Source organism: Microtus oregoni, unplaced genomic scaffold (genome assembly GCF_018167655.1).
Source record: "Microtus oregoni isolate MIOR12 unplaced genomic scaffold, Mior012 000020F_ref0000438, whole genome shotgun sequence".
Lineage (NCBI taxonomy): Eukaryota > Metazoa > Chordata > Mammalia > Rodentia > Cricetidae > Microtus > Microtus oregoni.
The window spans coordinates 22,518,839-22,536,886 of NW_024543079.1; the positions used below are offsets into that span (position 1 = coordinate 22,518,839).

Here is an 18,048-nt window from a genome sequence, read left to right on the forward strand (position 1 = left end):
CCTACTACACAGTGGAAGACTACATTTATCCAGGAATACTTTGGCAAAGCAAATGGAACTTAAAAGGTTAAAAAAAAGACACAAAGTTGGGTGGATGGGGAAGTGGGGCAGATTTGGGAAAAATTGGAGAGAGTGGATATAATTAAAACACACTGTACAAAACTCACAAAGAAGTAATAAAAAAAAAGCAGTTTAAAAAAATGGGGCTGGAGAGATGGCTCAGTGGTTAAGAGCATTGCCTGCTCTTCCAAAGGTGCTGAGTTCAATTCCCGGCAACCACAACCACATGGTGGCTCACAACCATCTGTAATAAGGTCTGGTGCCCTGTTCTGGCCTGCAGATATACATACAGACAGAAAATTGTATACATATAATAAATAAATAAATAAATAAATAAATAAATAAAAAAGATGGCCAGAAGGTGGTGGCACATGCCTTTAATCTCAGCACTGGAAGGTCGAGGCAGGCAGATCTCTGTGAGCTCAAGGCCAGCCTGGTCTACAGTGCAAGCCCCAGGACATCTACAGTTGTTACACAGAGAAGCTCCCGTAGGGAAAAAGGGACAGCCAAAGAAACACATTTTCGCCCTAGAATCAGAGCCAGTGAAGGAAATATGCTCTGGCACTGAAATTAGAGCCAAAAGGCTAAAAAGGGCCAGAGAAAGAACCACACTTTGGCCCTGAAACCAGAGCCAAATCTACTTCTGACCAACTAAGCAGAAAACCAACCAACCAATCCCTGAGCAGGAAAATGAACCAATCCCTGAGCACGAGATCTAGCAAAGCTGAGCTCAAGGAACTGAAATCTGAGCAACTCCCACCCTGAAAATCTCTCTGGAAAAACTCCTCCCCATGAAGACCTATATAAGCCCTAAGCCTGTTCAGTTTGCTGCTGCTGCCCTCCTCCACCCTCGCAGAGGCAGCTACCCTCCTGGATTCTTCCCTCCCAACCAACCTCTCTCTCAATCAATTAATCAATCTCTCTCTCTTCTGTTTTTCAAGACAGGGTTTCTCTGTGTAACAGTCCAGGAACTGTCTTGTAAAACAGACAGTTTTGCTGTCCTGGAACTAGGTCTTGTAAACCAGACTGGCCTTGAACTCACAGAGATCTACCTGCCTCTGCCTCCCAAGTGCTGGGATCAAAGGCCTACGCCACTACTGCCCAGTCCAATAAATCTCTCTCTGTCTCCCCCCCCCCAGACAGGGTTTCTCCGTAGTTTTTGGTTCCTGTACTGGAACTAGCTCTTGTAGACCAGGCTGGCCTCGAACTCACAGAGATCCGCCTGCCTCTGCCTCCCGAGTGCTGGGATTAAAGGCGTGCGCCACCACTGCCCAGCAAATTCAATCACTTTTTTGAAGGTGCGTCAGCTATTATACTTACTGACATCTAGTGAGCACTTTATATAGGCTTTTCAATCTTAAGGAAATAGGTATTTTTATTTTTTTATAGTCAAGGACATTAATGATAACAGAATTGAAATAATGAAAAATTCACAGACTAAAAATTTACACATCACTTTCTGACCATAGGGTTAGGTGTTTTGCTACTGGCTTATTTCCTTAACATCTTGTTTCAAAAATACCTCTTTCTATTAAAAAAAAAAAAAAAAACTACATTTCAGAGACGACCCAATCGCTAGGAAGTCCGGGACGAGGGAGCGTGGACGCAGCGACTACAAAGCCCAGCATTCACCGCTGCGCCGCCCACTGCTTGCAGGGCTGTGGTTTCTTTCGCCGCTCTTTCCTCCTCTACCAAGTTTCCACATCGGAGGTGGCTTCCTACGACCCCCGCAGGTGCCACTGCCCACAGCTGCACGCATCCCGAAGACCGACCTGGCTGCGTCCCAGGCCTCCCGGGCCCTATGTTCCTGCGGCACAGCCCACGATACCCACCTCATCCGCAGAGGCAGCCGAGCCGCTCCACAGAGGACGCGTACACGGTTGCTACGGAAACGACGTGACGTCTCGCCCAACTCACGCGGCGGTCAAAGGTCGTCCTGACGAATTCCGCTTCCGGTTCCGGGATCTAGTTTGTTGTGGGCTGGCTCTCAGGTGTGGGCCGGTTCTCGAAACTGATTTCTGAGGTTCGGGTGTGGGTCGAGGTTGCGCCAGTTCAGCGGCTGCAGACATGGCGGCCTCTACGGCGGCCGGGAAACAGCGAATTCCCAAAGTGGCCAAGGTAAGCGACGGCGAAGGGCCCCAGCACAGCATCTGCGGTGTCGTGCTCCGGACGCTCGGGGTAGCGAGCTCTGCGCCTAGGTCGGTGGCGTGGCGAGGGGTCTTGTCACTCCAAGCTCGTTTCGAGTCTGTCCTGCCCCCCCCTCTCTCTCCCCCCCTCTTTCCTCCCTCCCTCCGTGTCTCCTCTCCTCTCTCCTCCCTCCCTCTCTCCTCACTCTCGTCTATCTGTCTCAGAGTTTCTCTGTAGCTTTAGAGCCTGTCCTGGAACTAGCTCTTGTAGACCAGGCTGGCCTCGAACTCAGAGATATCCGCCTGCCTCTGCCTCCCGAGTGCTGGGATTAATGGTGTGCGCCACCACTGCCCCTCTGGGTCGTTCTTCATGGCCTTTTTGCCTTGAGATAAGTTTTGATTTCCACATGTAATTATTGTCAAAGTCTAATGTGGGAGCTTTTTTCCATACTGTGAGGTGTGCTGGCTAGGTTTTTGTTAGCTTGACATAAGCTACAGCTATCTGGGGAGCGAAGGAACCTCAGTTAATAAAAATTCCTCCATCAGACAGGCAAGTCTGTTAGGCATTTTCTTATTTTGAAGGGCCCAGCCTTCTCAAGGAGTGCCACACCTGGGCAGGTGGTCCTGCCTACTGTAAGAAAGCAGGCTGAGCAATCAATCCAGTGGGCAGTGTTCCTGTGTCTCAGTTCCTGCCTCTAGGCTGCCCCAACTTCCCTTCCTGATGGGCTGTGATCCCAATGTATTAACCGAATTAACTCTTTCCCCTCCAAGTGCTTTTGTTGGTGATGTTTTATCACAGCGGTAAGAAAGCAATTTAGAACAGTTTGCCTGTACTTCGGGCCCACCTAAATCGGAACACGTTTGGCTTGTAGCTACTGTGTTGAACACAGCTGTGTGTGCCCGAGAAGCTAACAGACTGATGATGGGAAGTTTCACATGACCAGGTTGACCACTAGAGGGGTTAAAATAAGTAGAAGAGCCGGGCGATGGTGGTGCACGCCTTTAATCCCAGCACTCGGGAGGCAGAGGTAGGCGGATCTCTGTGAGTTCGAGACCAGCCTGGTCTACAGAGCTAGTTCCAGGACAGGCTCCAAAGCCACAGAGAAACCCTGTCTCGAAAAACCAAAAAAAAAAAAAAAAAAAAAAAGTAGAAGAATCCTGTAAACAGGTTACAATGCTAGGAAGTCGTGCTTATTCTACTTCTTTAAAAAGGAAAAACTAGCTGAGCAATGGTGGCGCACGCCTTTAATCCCAGCACTCGGGAGGCAGAGGCAGGCGGATCTCTGAGTTCGAGGCCAGCCTGGTCTACAGAGCTAATTCCAGGACAGGCTCCAAAGCCACAGAGAAACCCTGTCTCGAAAAACCAAAAATAAATAAATAAATAAATAGGAAAAACTGCTGTTGTTTGTCCCTTCTTTTTTTCTCTTGACTTTCACTATGGACTCATTATCATGGATGCCATGAATTAAATAGAACATGCTGGATTCCCGCCCCCCAATTCTGTCTCATAAAGAATTGAACATGTCATTCAAAGAGGTCATCTTGTCCTCATACTTGCGAAGTTCACATCCTGGAAAATGTTTGTGGGTTTTAAACTCTTGTGTGGAGAACACTAGCCAAAATAGAAATGTCTTTTTTTTTTTTTAAAGGTGAAAAACAAAGCGCCGGCCGAGGTACAGATAACTGCCGAGCAGCTCTTAAGAGAGGCTAAGGAAAGAGAACTTGAGCTCCTCCCACCTCCTCCTCAGCAGAAGATCACAGATGAAGAAGAACTAAATGATTACAAACTGCGGAAAAGGAAGGTAAGTCTGTTGGGAGTGCGCTGTGCACAGCTGTCCATGTCTCCATCCACTGGGGAGCACCTCGCACATTTGTCCGTGTCTCCACCCACTGGGGGAGCACCCTGCACAGCTGTCCATGTCTCCATCCACTGGGGAGCATCCTGCACAGCTGTCCATGTCTCCACCCACTGGGGAGCATCCTGCACAGCTGTCCATGTCTCCACCCACTGGGAGAGCACCTCGCACAGCTGTCCATGTCTCCACCCACTGGGAGAGCACCTCGCACAGCTGTCCATGTCTCCACCCACAGTAGGAACCAGGGCCTGGGAACTCAGAGACAGCCTATGTGGTTTGACCTTAGGCTAATATTTGGGATTATTTAATCCACTAGTATTGTGGAAGTTATATGTCAAACTCTCCAAATTACTGAGGGTACTTAAAGGTAATGTTAAAAGTCGTTTTCTTATTAGGAATGAGAGTAGCATACATTAAAATACTCGTTATTGTTATGGACAACAGAAAAACTACCAGTCATTCTTCCAGTAGTTCATTATATCTACAGGTTTTTTGTTGTGTCCATAAACTTTAGAGAAACACTTGTCATTGTAACCTGTAGTGAGCTTCTTGCTTCTCAGCATCTAGGACATAATTTCTCTTAAAAAGGGATGAAATGAGTAGCTTTTATTACAAGGCAAAAGGCAAAGTCATTTTCTCTTTAATATACTACCCCCACCCCTTTTGTCTTTCAGACTTTTGAAGATAACATAAGAAAAAATAGGACTGTGATTAGTAACTGGATAAAATACGCACAATGGGAAGAAAGCCTAAAGGAAATTCAAAGGTAAAATTGCCATAAGTGTAATATTTATATATAGTACTTATGAGAAACCTAGGGGAGGTAGAGCAGAGGGCCATACTGTGTTAGCACCTTCCAACTTCTGTTCATGGCACTGTCAGGTTCTTCTGGGGATCCTTGGGGCATTGGAAGGATGGCCGGAGTGTTGCAGGAGTCCTGGTGGGTCTTGCTGCTAGTACTCCTGAGGCTAAAGAAGCAGTGTTGTATCTGTTTTCTCTGTGTTCGTATTTCAAAACGAGAAATGCTCTGCTGCAATCTGTCGTCAAGATGAAGATTGTGGCCTTGACTTGCTGCTGAGCCGCCTTTCTGCCGAGCCTTGCTGGGACCATGTCCTTGCCGGTTCCTGTGCACACCACTGTTCTTCCCGGTGACATTTGTCTGCTCTCTGCCTTGACCCCTTGAAGGGACCCTTCCCCACCAGCCTCGACTTTGGAACAAACTGGAACTATCTCTTCCGTTCGCAGTTCTGGGATTCCTCCTGCTTAGCCTGTTTCACCAGACTTTCCATTTCTCTCTCTGCTTCCTGTCAGACCTTGACTATGATGTTTATGGCACTATGAAATAGTAGCGTGCTTCTCTCTCTTTAAAATTACAGTAACTTGGGGGCTGGAGTGATGGCTCAGGGGTTAAGAGCATTGCCTACCCTTCCAGAGGTCCTGAGTTCAATTCCCAGCAACCACATGGTGGCTCACAACCATCTGTAATGAGGTCTGGTACCCTCTTCTGGCCTGCAAGCATACACACAGAACACTATAATAATAATATAATAATAATAATAATAAGTAAATAAGTAAATATTAAAAAAAATTACAGTAACTTGAGTACATCATTGCTTTTTCTCTTTCTCTGATCAGAACTTGACTCATGATAGAGATCCAACAAAACAGCAGGCATTGCAGCGAATTTGAAGTGACTACTGCGTATCTTATGGTGCTGCTTTTGATGCTCTCCATATCTTGTTTGTTCAGGGCTCGATCCATATACGAGCGTGCTTTAGATGTAGACTATCGGAATATCACACTCTGGCTGAAATATGCAGAAATGGAAATGAAGAACCGCCAGGTCAACCATGCCCGAAATATCTGGGACCGAGCCATAACAACTCTGCCACGAGTCAACCAGTTCTGGTAAGCCTCTGATTGTACAAAGCGGCCTTTTGTAAATTAGCAAAGTTCTCCCTGCTGTGTATTAGTTTTACTTGCAGTTATGGTAACTGTTGAACTTTACATTTTACTTTTCCTTAAAATACAGTGTTTTTTAATGTCACATAATCTAGAGTCATAATCCTAATGTTCTACAGCTATATAATAAAACCTAACAAAGCATTGGAAATGTCAAAGATTCCTTTTTTTCCCTAAGTCATTTTGACCACAGCAGGCATCTTTGGATGGTTCTGTATCAGGTACAAGTACACATACATGGAGGAGATGCTGGGCAATGTCGCTGGTGCCCGCCAGGTGTTTGAGCGCTGGATGGAATGGCAGCCCGAGGAGCAGGCCTGGCACTCCTACATCAACTTCGAGCTGCGCTACAAAGAGGTGGAGCGGGCCCGCACCATTTATGAACGCTATATCCTTTGAATGAGGTGTGCGTGGTTTGTGGTTATCATGGGTGTCTACCTCTCAAAAAGATGTCATGGTCAAGAAATGTAGCTATTAAGCTAACATTGAAGGTCAAAAGGCACACTTCATCACTTTCACATTTTTTTGTAAGGATAGGAATTGTTTATATAAAAATTTGTGGTCTGGGTAATTGGGTGATTTGAGTCTTTTCAATGATATGGGTTGGGTTCATTTTTGTTTTTTTGCACTAAACCCTGGCTGCCAGAACCACAGGTCTATGTTTAGCATTAGCGCTGTTAATGGAGGTCAGCCACAGGGTCGTTGCTTACTAGCTTTGACTCCAGAGTCATTTAGTTCCCTGAACCTTTGTGTCCTTTCTATACAAGAAAAATTAAAATTGAACATGGTGAAGCTAAGTATGTACTCATTGTTAGGGCACTTGGCTAGCATATTCTGAGGCCCCAAGTTTAGGCCTCAGCACTATAGAAATTTGAACAGCCAGTTGTGGCAGGCTGACGTTAATATCTGGAAGATGGGTCTGTAAAAGCACTGTTAGAAATGGCTCTGTGATCCTTGTCACCCAGAGGTATCATTCTCTCTCTCTATATATATACATATAGAGAGAATTATATATATATATATGTATGTATGTATGTATGTATGTATATAGACAGAGAAAGAGAGAGAGAGAGAGCGATGTCTGAGTGTGAAAGCAGGAAGGGCCCATGCTGTGACTATAAGGTACTTTCTCCCTCCCTGAGGCCAGTAGGATGGGGCTCTGACACCTGTTGTGGGACAACCTGAGACTAGTTGCTTGATGGCTTAGTTGATACGGTGCTTGGTGCACAAGCATGAAGCCCTGTGTTTGCATCCCTAGCACCCACATACAGAGCTGGCCTCGGTAGCACCTGTCTGTAATCCCAGAACTGGGAGATGGAGACAGCAGGATCGATAGGTCTGTTATGCACTTGATATTGCCAGTAGTTGTGAAAGCCCTGGCGTGCAGATGAGGAAACTGAGGCATGAATGATTAACTTTCCTGGGGTTCCAAGTGGTGACGTAGGTGTATTTGAACCAGAAAATCAGCCTCGGAACAGGTGCTCTAGCCATCTTTGGTACATATGAATTAATCACTAGAAATTTTTGGCTTCTTCAGGGAAGCTTGATGTGCCCTGTTAATTTAGTGGCAAGTGAAAGCTTTCCCTTTAGCTTCGGACGGCAGCTTGCTCTGCTCGTTGTGGGTAGACTGCCATGACTGAGCTTTCCTTGTAACAGGTGCTCTCTATTGACTGTGTCCTTTTGGCCAGAAAGTGCTCAGTTTCATAAACATTCCCTCATGTTATAGAGACAGCAGTGGTGGGTGAGCTTGGTATTTTTCTCTTTTCCCACACTGAAAACTGGTATGAATGACTTGTCAAAGATCACAGGGCTTATAACCATGTTGAGAGTTTTCTTTGGCTTCAGGCTTGTGTGTACCCACTACTGCATCCGCACTGAAGGCAGATCAGAATGAGTAACAGGACCCTGACCCCAGAGGCTGGGGTCAGTATGAGACTCCCTGGTATGTGCTTTGTCACCCTCCGGTTGTATTTGAATTGCTGGGGTATGGGTGGGTATGGTCTGGGCCTTGAGCCTTTTAACATGCTATGTATGAGCTCTGCCCTGAGCTCCCGCAGCCTCTGTTGTTGGGTTAGCTCTGCTGTCTTGCCAGCTCTCTCCTTCACTCCCCTGCACTTGTGCTCGTGCACCCCGCTGTGAAGAACTGGATCAAATATGCCCGGTTTGAAGAGAAACATGCCTATTTTGCCCATGCGCGGAAAGTCTACGAGAGAGCAGTTGAGTTCTTTGGAGATGAACATATGGACGAACACCTGTATGTGGCCTTTGCTAAATTTGAGGAAAACCAGAAAGAAGTAGGTGCACAATGAGTTCATTTCTGTTTTATTTGATTCGCTTATCCATACAGAAAATGTTTTTTAGATACGAAAGCATTATTTCATATAGAACAGCATGCATGTATTGCTGAGCTATAGATTGGAGCTGATGTATGATAACTAGCTTAATTTCATTCTGCTTTGTTTGAAAATCAAGCCTTTAAGTAACCTGGAGTTAGATGTTGTGGCATGTGCCTATATTCCCAGCATAATAAGTTTGGAGCCAGCTTAGAGTACATACAACATAAACACAAAAATACATGTATAAACTGACGAGAGTCTTTTGGTATCCTGAATCAAGGGCTTTATAGATAATAACCTAGGGAGGCAAAGAACCAATGCCATCAACCAAAGGAAACAATGTGTGATGGAAACATAGATTGCCCCACAAATAAACCAGTTTCTTTCTTCCTTGGTATAGACAGAAAATGATAGAATTGGAGGCATTCTTTCATCAGATTCTCTCTTAATAGGCAGGGGTTAGAGGAGTTTTTTGTTGTTTGTTTTTTTTTAGATTTATTATGTATAGTGTTCTGCCTGCATACATGCCTGCAGGCCAGAAGAGGGCACCAGATCTCACTACACATGGCTGTGAGCCACCCTGTTTGCTGGGACCTGAACTCAGGACCTCTAGAAGAGCAGCCAGTGCTCTTAACCTCTGAACCATTTCTCCAGACGAGTTAGAGGGTTTTAAGTGGGACAGTGACTGGATGACAATTACTGAGCTTCTGACTGGTTCATGAAGGTATTCTGGGGGCAGGGCAGGGGCATAACAAGAGTGGAACCAGGGGAGGGCTGAGGATGAAGCTCAGTGGGCGAGCACTTGCAAGCGTGGATGCAGCTCTGGGTTTGGTCATCAGTACAAAGGGGGCACATGATAAGCCAGAGGGTTCAGCGAGAAATGTTTTTGGAATATTCTCAGTTAGAAACGGAGGTGGGCAAGCATCAAGGTAGAGGAGGAAAGGGCAGCAGGGGAGAGATGAAAGAGTCAGTGAAGGAACGGAGAACTGGAGAGGAACCAAGGCTTGTGGGGCTTTGAGTGTGAGCAGGTATGCCATGAAGCTGTGGCCTGCTAGCCTGGGGAGGACCCAGGATGGGTGAGGAGAAATAGAAGCTCAGTTTTGAGACAGTATTAAATATGGAACTAAAAAATAACCTTTAGAGTCCTTTCTGACTCTAGATTTAATTTACAAGTAATAAGTTGCAGTTATTCTCAAGGTGTGACTAAAATGAGATTGTTTTAGTATCTATCTGTTTTTAGTTTGAAAGGGTACGAGTTATCTACAAATATGCCCTGGATAGAATTTCAAAACAAGAGGCCCAAGAACTCTTCAAGAACTACACCATCTTTGAGAAGAAGTTTGGGGACCGGAGGGGTATCGAAGACATCATCGTGAGCAAGCGGCGATTCCAGTATGAAGAGGAGGTGAAGGTGGGTGCCGCTGGGCTGTCGGCGCTCTCGAGCGAGTTGACGCTAGTGATTACTCTCTTGCTGATGTGCCTGATGGACTTGGCTGCTAGTGCAGGCAAACTGGAATAAATGTGGCTTAAAGAAAGGAGAGCAAGCCATACTTGGATTTGCTGTGCCATTCCCTAGTGGAAAGTCCTTTAACTGAGAGCAAACTGAAGACATGTGGAACTGGGCAGGATGGACCACACCTGTAATCCTAGCACCTAGAAGATAGTCAGAAAAATTATTAGTTCAAGGTCAGCCTAGGTTTCCTATTGAGTCCGTGCCTCAAAAGCTATGTAACCTCTATTTGAGGTCATTTTTGGAAAAGGATGGAAGGGCCAGAGATGGGTCCAAATACTTGCTTTGCATGAGCAAAAGACCTATGATAGAGAGTTCTGTTCTTATCTCCAGAATATGCCATTTCCGGTTTAGATAGCAGTATTTTCTCTCCGGGTTCTTGTGTCTTGCTTAATCAGATTCAGGTAGCTCCTAACAAAGGACAAGTCTATTGTTAAATGAAGTGAGAGGTCCATAAGGTGTTCAGGATGAGTTACTGTTATTTGAAAAGGTGTTTCCTGATGTAGAGTCTGATATGAACGCATTGCAATTTCATTATCAGCATAATGGTATTACAGTCATATGTGTAATAACATGTACACAAGTTGGAAGCTGTGTGTAGACTCGTCTGTAGTCCCAGGACTGGCAAGATAATTATCATGAGTTCAAGGCCAGCCTAGGCTATGGAATGAGATCCTGGCTCAGAAACAAAGGAAAAAACGGAACATCATTACCAAGTAGTAAAGGAAAGGGTCTTCACTGCGAGGTGCCAGCCAGTGCCCTTTACAGTTCTATACAGTCTCAGGGACGCTGTTCTGAACATGAGATAACAGGTAAAAACTAAGGGGAAAAATGCTAACATACAGCAAGTTTGGCGTCTCCTTATAGTTCTGACAGCCTGTCAAGTCTAGCTTTGGTTCCGGTTTTATAGACTAGCCTGTTTTTTCCAGGCTAATCCACACAATTACGATGCATGGTTTGATTACTTACGCCTGGTGGAAAGTGATGCAGAAGCTGACACCGTGCGGGAAGTCTATGAGAGAGCCATCGCCAACGTGCCGCCCATCCAGGAGAAGAGGCACTGGAAGCGCTACATCTATCTCTGGATCAACTATGCGCTCTATGAAGAGCTGGAAGCCAAGGTGACCTGTGGCCTTCTTACCCCAGTATCATGGTTGTGGACAGTAACTGATAGTTGCAACTTTTGAGACAAACTTAGTTTTAAATTCTTTTAGGACTCTGTCCACCCATGTACATCATTTAAACTGTGTGCCTTTTGAGACGTGGTGGTGTTTTTTTAAAACCTCGGGGCACAATTAGGTAGCATTTAAAACCTGAAAGGGAAAGAATGACAATGAGGCAGTTTAATTATATACAGTTTCCTAGTAATGGGTTTTTGTCACAAAGAGGATTGTGGCCAGATTGTACATTTTTCTTTTGATAAAAATCAAGTGGCATTTCCAGAAATAGGTTCTGTGTAAATTAACAGGTAAAGACTACCCTCTGAGTCTTTGAGACTGCAACATCTTTCTGCTGTCAGGCCTTTCTACAGAGATGAATTCAGACTTTGATGGCCACATTGTTATTCTTAAGATAGTCAAAGGTAGTTGCTATTTTTAATCATAAATTAAATCAGTATTTAAAAACAGCATCTTGAGAAATGGGGTCTATTTCTACTAGTAGTCATGAAATTAGTAAAATAAGTATGAATGTAATTTTTAAAAGATTATTTTAATCTTAATACAGGATCCTGAGAGGACAAGACAGGTGTATCAAGCATCTTTGGAACTAATTCCTCACAAAAAGGTACACTTGCTAGATCAAAATCCTGTTTTATTATTTATAAAATAATATGTATCGATTGAAAGTTTTCAAGTGAGTGGCACCATGAGAATGAAAGGCAACACCCTATTGTTGTTCACAGAGCAGTCTGACTAGGACAAGTGAGTGACGCAGATCCAGTGTAGGAATCCAGGGCAGTATGGGTAATTCAGAGAGGCCGATGGCAAGAAAGAGATTCACAGTGGGTCTTTTGGTAACAGATATATCATGCTTGTGTGGTTAAACATGTGGCTTCTTTAGAGATGTTAAAATGTGGCTCTCCCACATTTCCCAACATGAGAAACAAAATCCTAGTGAGTTGTTCTTAGAAATAGTATGTTCATGAGTTCAAGGCCACCCTGATCTACAGAGCAAGTTCTAGGATAGGCTCCAAAGCTACAGAGAAACCCTATCTCAAAAAACAAAACAAACAGAAGAAAAGAAATAGTATGTTCTGTCAACTCACAAGTAGCCCACAAAACATTCTAAGTAGAGGCTATCATGCCATGGAATATATAACAGCATCTGTCTAGGTCGTCATGGGTATATGTGTGTATAAATTTTATTACATTCTTATTTATGGGGGAGGGCTGTACATGTGCCATAGACACAGTGGAAGTCAGAAGACAACTTGGGGATTTGTTCTGTCCCCATGTGCGTCCTGGAGAGTAAACACAGGGTCAGGCCTGACAGTTGGTACCATCGTTCACTGAGCCCTTTCACCTGCTTCATGCTATATTTTTAACCGTTGATAAATGTCATCTTTGCTTAAAAACAAACAAAATATATCCCTCCTCACCTGAAATTTGACCAGTGGCCTTTGGTTAAATTAAATGAGCCTCTTAGGTCAGATCTTTTCTGTACTTTTGTTTTGTAGTTCACATTTGCCAAAATGTGGTTATACTATGCACAGTTTGAGATACGACAGAAAAACCTGCCATTCGCCAGAAGAGCTTTGGTAAGTAATGGAGCATCATGTCTCCCTAAGTCTTAGGAGAAGGTTAAGATCGTCATGCTTAAAATTTGAATGATTTCTACTGAAAAAAAAAAAAAAAACAGGAACAAAGTAGGGTGTGCTGGCACACACCAGTTTTTTTAAAAAAAAGGAAAAAGGTGGATGACAAAGTTATCTTTTATAGCCTGGGACATGTTAGAAAACTCACTCTGAGAATAAGTGGCTATTGAGTGCTCATTCTAAGTGGGACATAAACATAACCCTGCTCCCTCCCTGCAAGGCTCAGGGACCATTGGGGAAGGCTGTAACAACAGGATGGTGGGAAGAGTGTTTTGTTTTTTTTTTTTGGTTTTTTGAGACAGGGTTTCTCTGTGGTTTTGGAGCCTGTCCTGGAACTAGCTCTTGTAGACCAGGCTGGTCTCGAACTCACAGAGATCCGCCTGCCTCTGCCTCCCAAGTGCTGGGATTAAAGGTGCATGCCACCACCGCCCGGCCGGTGGGAAGAGTGTTATGAACTGTCTTCTGGACATTGCATGGCAATACTCAAACTCAACAGCAGCATCAGTGGACTGCAGGAGATTTGCATGAGATCACGCTATCCAGCATGAAATGAGGGAGGGGCTCATAAGACTCCATCTCCAGCTGGGAAGCCATTGGCAACTGGTGATAGGTAGCTGAGGGGGAAGCATCATTTTTCGTCAGGGGTGTTGCCACTGATGGTTACCCAGGCTCATGCAGGCCAAACTAACTGAAGGCAGTGTGACATGAAGGTGGGCAGAACATGGGGGGGGGGGGGATTGGGGTGGATATGATCAAGGATACATTGTATATGTGTATGAAATTGTCAAGAGATACAAACAAAAACAACACTTAAACATTGAATGGTAATGCTTAAATTGTAAACACTCTGTTTAAACATTGGAAATGTCTATAGCTACCACTTACTAAATCTGTCCCCAGATTAGTAGTCTGATCTTGTGCAAAATTTTTGATGTATTAAATATAAATATACTTCCTCATAATTTGTCTAAAAAAAGTCTCAGTAGGGTAAAATACTGTGTATCCACACAATTTTCCTTTGGGTGAACTATTTGTATCCTGTGAGTAGTATGTCAGGTTTGATTACCTTTTTATTTAAAGGTATGTATGTATTTTTGTATGCTTGACATTCATATTATCTAGGGAATCTTGAGTGGTACAGAATTCCATAGTTGTGATTGTGCAGTGTCGCCTGTGGCTGGCCAGGCTCCATGTCATGTGAATGCCTGGCCAGCTGTGGAGAGTACACTAGCACAGCAGCAGAACAACCTGCCGTGCACAACTCCAGCAGAAGAGAGCGTCTAGGACAGGTTGGCAGTGACTAAAGGAAGTTGAACCCTAAGTATAACGGTACTCTTGGCCACTTTATTCTCCAGGGGACTTCCATAGGCAAATGTCCAAAGAACAAATTATTCAAAGGTTATATAGAACTGGAACTACAGCTTCGAGAATTTGACAGATGTCGGAAGCTTTATGAAAAGTTCTTGGAATTTGGACCTGAAAATTGTACCTCGTGGATTAAGTTTGCAGAATTAGAGACAATCCTTGGTGATATTGATAGAGCTCGGGCAATCTATGAATTAGCCATCAGCCAGCCACGCTTAGACATGCCAGAGGTAAGGATCCCAAGTTGGATATATTTTAAATACTTGTTAAGTAGTCCCTCAACTAAACATCTATAAAGATGATTCAGCCAACCTATAGTCTTTTCCACCCTTATTAGGATTCTTCTGTTTGTAGAGTAGGAAAGTGGGCTGGGGGAGCATCCGCAGCAGCCCCCGCACAGCTGACAAGGTTAAAGAGGATGAGAAGGCTGGGTAAAGGAACAGCTGTCGTCCCATCTCCCCCATGCACGCACGCACACAGGAAATGGGGGTGGAGACTGCATCTCTAGGTCCTGAAACATGATCTTCCTAGATTGTATGGCTACAGGCTTGGAGTACTGGCCCACCTTCAATAGTTAGCCACACTAACTAGCACTGACACAGCTAGTACTGCAGAAGTGCCCTGGCCTGGTCAGTCTTGTACTAACATGACCCCGCATGAGGGCAGAGCTTCCTGTACCGCTGTAGCGCCTGTGGCCTCAGTTCCTCCACTAGACTGCCAGCTCCAGTGCCGGTGCCCAGCTTGTCCTTGAGTCTGTGCTGGGCAGTTAATGTTATTTGAACTCAAATGACAAGAAACTGACATTAGAGATAGGAACACATACAGCAGCTAATCTGGCTTATTTTCTCCCTAAGTTAACTGCATGTGACAAATGATGGAAATACCTGGAATTCTTGACAAATTTTGGTTGTGTTGAACATTTGAAAAACTCCAAGAAAATGTAAAACTAAATCCAAAGCCTTTTTTTTTGTCTTAAATTCTAATTACATTTTGGCAAGTTTGTAAATGCTAGTATTACTTCACCAGATGCAGTCTTAATTGGTGAGTGAAGAGTCTTAGGGTCTTGGGTGTAGGTCAGGACGGCTGAACTATAGGAACACGTATCTTTCTTAGTGCTAAGATTGACCTATTATTTTTCCTAGGTACTTTGGAAATCATATATTGATTTTGAGATTGAACAGGAAGAAACTGAAAGAACACGGAACCTTTATCGGCAATTGCTTCAGCGAACACAGCATGTCAAGGTACCCTTACTTTGGCAGTGATCTTTCATTTTCCCTTGTACAGTAGTTTTGGTGTTTTTACACAAGTTATTTTAATTGACTTTCTTGAACTTAGGAACTGTTGTTCTCAGGGGACTTAAGAATGTTAAGCCCATTGTTTATGCTGCACATGAAAACCCCATGTGTCAAGATTTTAAAACTGTCAGACACCTAAAAGCAGGAGAGTGCTTTGGTACTCACAGTGCAGTGCAGTGTTCTCATCTGGAATGCTTGCAGTAATGTGGCATAAATCGGGTGTCCTGAACTGGAGAATTGGCTTTAAAGCTATTATGTTACTGTCTTTTGGCTGACATGGTTAATTTGGTTGTTAACCTTTTAAAGGTATGGATCAGTTTTGCTCAGTTTGAGTTATCCTCGGGGAAAGAAGGAAGTGTGGCTAAATGCAGACAGATTTATGAAGAGGCAAATAAAACCATGAGAAACTGTGAAGAAAAAGAAGAGAGACTTATGTTGCTGGAATCCTGGCGAGGTTTTGAAGACGAATTTGGAACCGTATCAGACAAGGAAAGAGTAGACAAACTCATGCCAGAAAAGGTCAAGAAGAGAAGAAAAGTCCAGGCCGACGATGGGGTAAGGAATAGAAATGAACATTTTTAAAAGCAGAAGTAGACTGCATGGATGAGGACTGCTTGTAGTGCAGCTACTAGGAACACAGCCAGGGGTGAAGATGGGGCAGGAGGTGGGGTGGCAGAGATACCTTAGTGAAGGTGGAGTCTAGGAGTTACATGAAGTGTGATATTTGTAGAGTGAGAAGTTGGCATGCATGGGGGCAGGGGACAATCCTAAAAAGGCCTTGTAGGGTAGAGGAAGTTTGGTGGAAACCATTGAAGACTTTATACATGATTAGATTGCTGGCATCTCATACAGGTGAACTTCAGGAACTTAGGTTGAAGAATATGATCTATTGCATGATTTTCAGAGATCTAGTAACTGGGAGGTGGAAGGTGGGAGATGAGAGAAGAGCCTGCATTTCAGAACAATATTTAGAAGTGAAATCGTGATCAATTGGAAGTGAAAAGAGTTAGAAGTCCAAATATTACACAGCTATGCAGCCTCTACTACTAAATATTCAGTAAAATTCAAATTTTAAGATTATTTTTAAGAGTGTTTTGCTTGCACGTGTATATGTGCACCGTGTGCATGCCTAACACCTTTGGAGGTCAGAAGGCAGTACTGGATCCCCTGGAACTGGAGTTACAGATGGTTGTTAGCCACCTCGTGGGTGCTGGGAACCTAATCTGTGTCCTCTGTAAGAGCCAGTAACAAGTACTCTTAAGAGCTGAGCCATCTCTCCAACCTGTGAAATTCAGAATTTTAAGTCTTAAACATGACTGCAGGGTGAAGCTGAGTTGCTGAGTGTCTCGATTGCCTGTAGAGAAGCTGTGCTTAGAGGTTTAGTGTTCTTCCACTTGGTCCTTCGTTTTCAGTGAGCTGCAGCATCGTCTGAGCAGCTGTTCTAGTCACTCAGCTCCTCTACAGCAGGGTTGATGTGGCTTTTTTGTACTTACTTGTACAGTAAGCATAGTTGAATTTGAACTCTAGGTTGCTCCGAGTTCTTCACTCTCCCTTCTGAATGAAATATGCTCCAGCTATGTCTGCTCACCTTAAAAGCTAAAATCAATGTATTTAATTTTGCAGTCCGATGCCGGGTGGGAAGAATATTATGATTACATCTTTCCAGAGGATGCTGCCAACCAGCCTAACCTCAAGCTTCTGGCAATGGCCAAACTTTGGAAGAAACAGCAACAAGAAAAAGAGGCTGCCGAACAGGATCCAGATAAGGACATTGATGAGAGTGAATCCTCATCTTTTTAAATGTTGTGACTTTATATAAATTAATGTTTTTATATATTTACTCAGTAAGGACTTGTTTGGCATCTTTGATAGCTACCTTTTCAATTATTTTTAAAAACACTCTTGGGTTAAATGTGGATGGGACATTAACCGCAAGTAAAGGAATTTTTTATAGTAACTTTGCTGCCTGAGTCCTGACTGTCGTAGTATTCACCCACAATTGTCTATTACATGAAAAGTAATGTGCTTAGCACCTACTCTAGGTGGAACTGCTGCAGCTTTGTTTTTTGGGACAGGGTTTCTCTGTGTAGCCCTGGCTATTCTGGAACTCACTTTTAGACTAGGCTGGCCTCCACCTGCCTCCGAGGTGCTGGGATTAAAGGCACAGGCAAAGTGTTCACGACCCATTGTGCAGGAAAACTTTTAAGCCACAGGTCTGTTGTGAAGGTCTGCATGTTTCTAAACCTGTCACTGTCTTGTCTCTTCAACCACAACCTGAGTCCAGCCCTAGCACTACTGTGTGGTGGCTGTGTAGCTTAGTCTTTGTTTTCTGTTTCCTCAAACTTGGGGGAGGATCATGGCACCTCATTTTGAGATTCGACCCCTTTTCTTTTTTAGCAGTATGTATCCACTCTTTAGAGAATTAAATGGACTTGGGCTGGTTTAACCTCTAAATATGCTGAAGTAATTTGTAGCAACTGTATTTTTAGACTAGGTTGTTATTTCCAGGAACATTTTAGCTTGGCTTTGGTTTGCTCCCAGCAGTTTCTAAAATTGGTTGTTTTGTTACCTTGTTTAGAAAACAGTGGCCTGCATATGCAGATGCTCTCTTAGCCACAGTGCCCTGTGTTCCTGTTAAAATCTTAACTGGATCTCTTTAGAGTGCTTGGAGCCTTCCATATGCTACTTAGAGCATGACTCAATCACAGCACTGCTGCCAG

The 18,048-nt window shown here is 44.0% G+C and overlaps 1 protein-coding gene across 1 annotated transcript; it reads left to right on the forward strand.

Annotated features, from left to right (window-relative positions):
• Positions 1-2,024: 2,024 nt before the first annotated feature.
• Positions 2,025-17,285, forward strand: Crnkl1 (crooked neck pre-mRNA splicing factor 1). Its single transcript, XM_041670985.1, has 14 exons — positions 2,025-2,178; positions 3,836-3,988; positions 4,717-4,808; positions 5,792-5,950; positions 6,226-6,392; positions 8,120-8,298; positions 9,581-9,751; positions 10,780-10,971; positions 11,576-11,635; positions 12,528-12,608; positions 14,021-14,260; positions 15,173-15,274; positions 15,635-15,883; positions 16,952-17,285. Exons 1-14 carry the CDS (start codon positions 2,128-2,130, stop codon positions 17,126-17,128), a joined length of 2,073 nt encoding a protein of 690 aa, XP_041526919.1. The 5' UTR covers positions 2,025-2,127; the 3' UTR covers positions 17,129-17,285.
• The last annotated feature ends 763 nt before the right edge of the window (positions 17,286-18,048 follow it).

Bases quoted from the DNA above. Each gene is read 5' to 3' on its own strand.
- Crnkl1 (XM_041670985.1), top strand. From the start codon at position 2,128: ATGGCGGCCTCTACGGCGGCCGGGAAACAGCGAATTCCCAAAGTGGCC. The intron at 2,179-3,835 runs GTAAGCGACGGC...TTTTTTTTAAAG, and splicing joins GAATTCCCAAAGTGGCCAAG to GTGAAAAACAAAGCGCCGGC. The intron at 8,299-9,580 runs GTAGGTGCACAA...ATCTGTTTTTAG, and splicing joins TTGAGGAAAACCAGAAAGAA to TTTGAAAGGGTACGAGTTAT.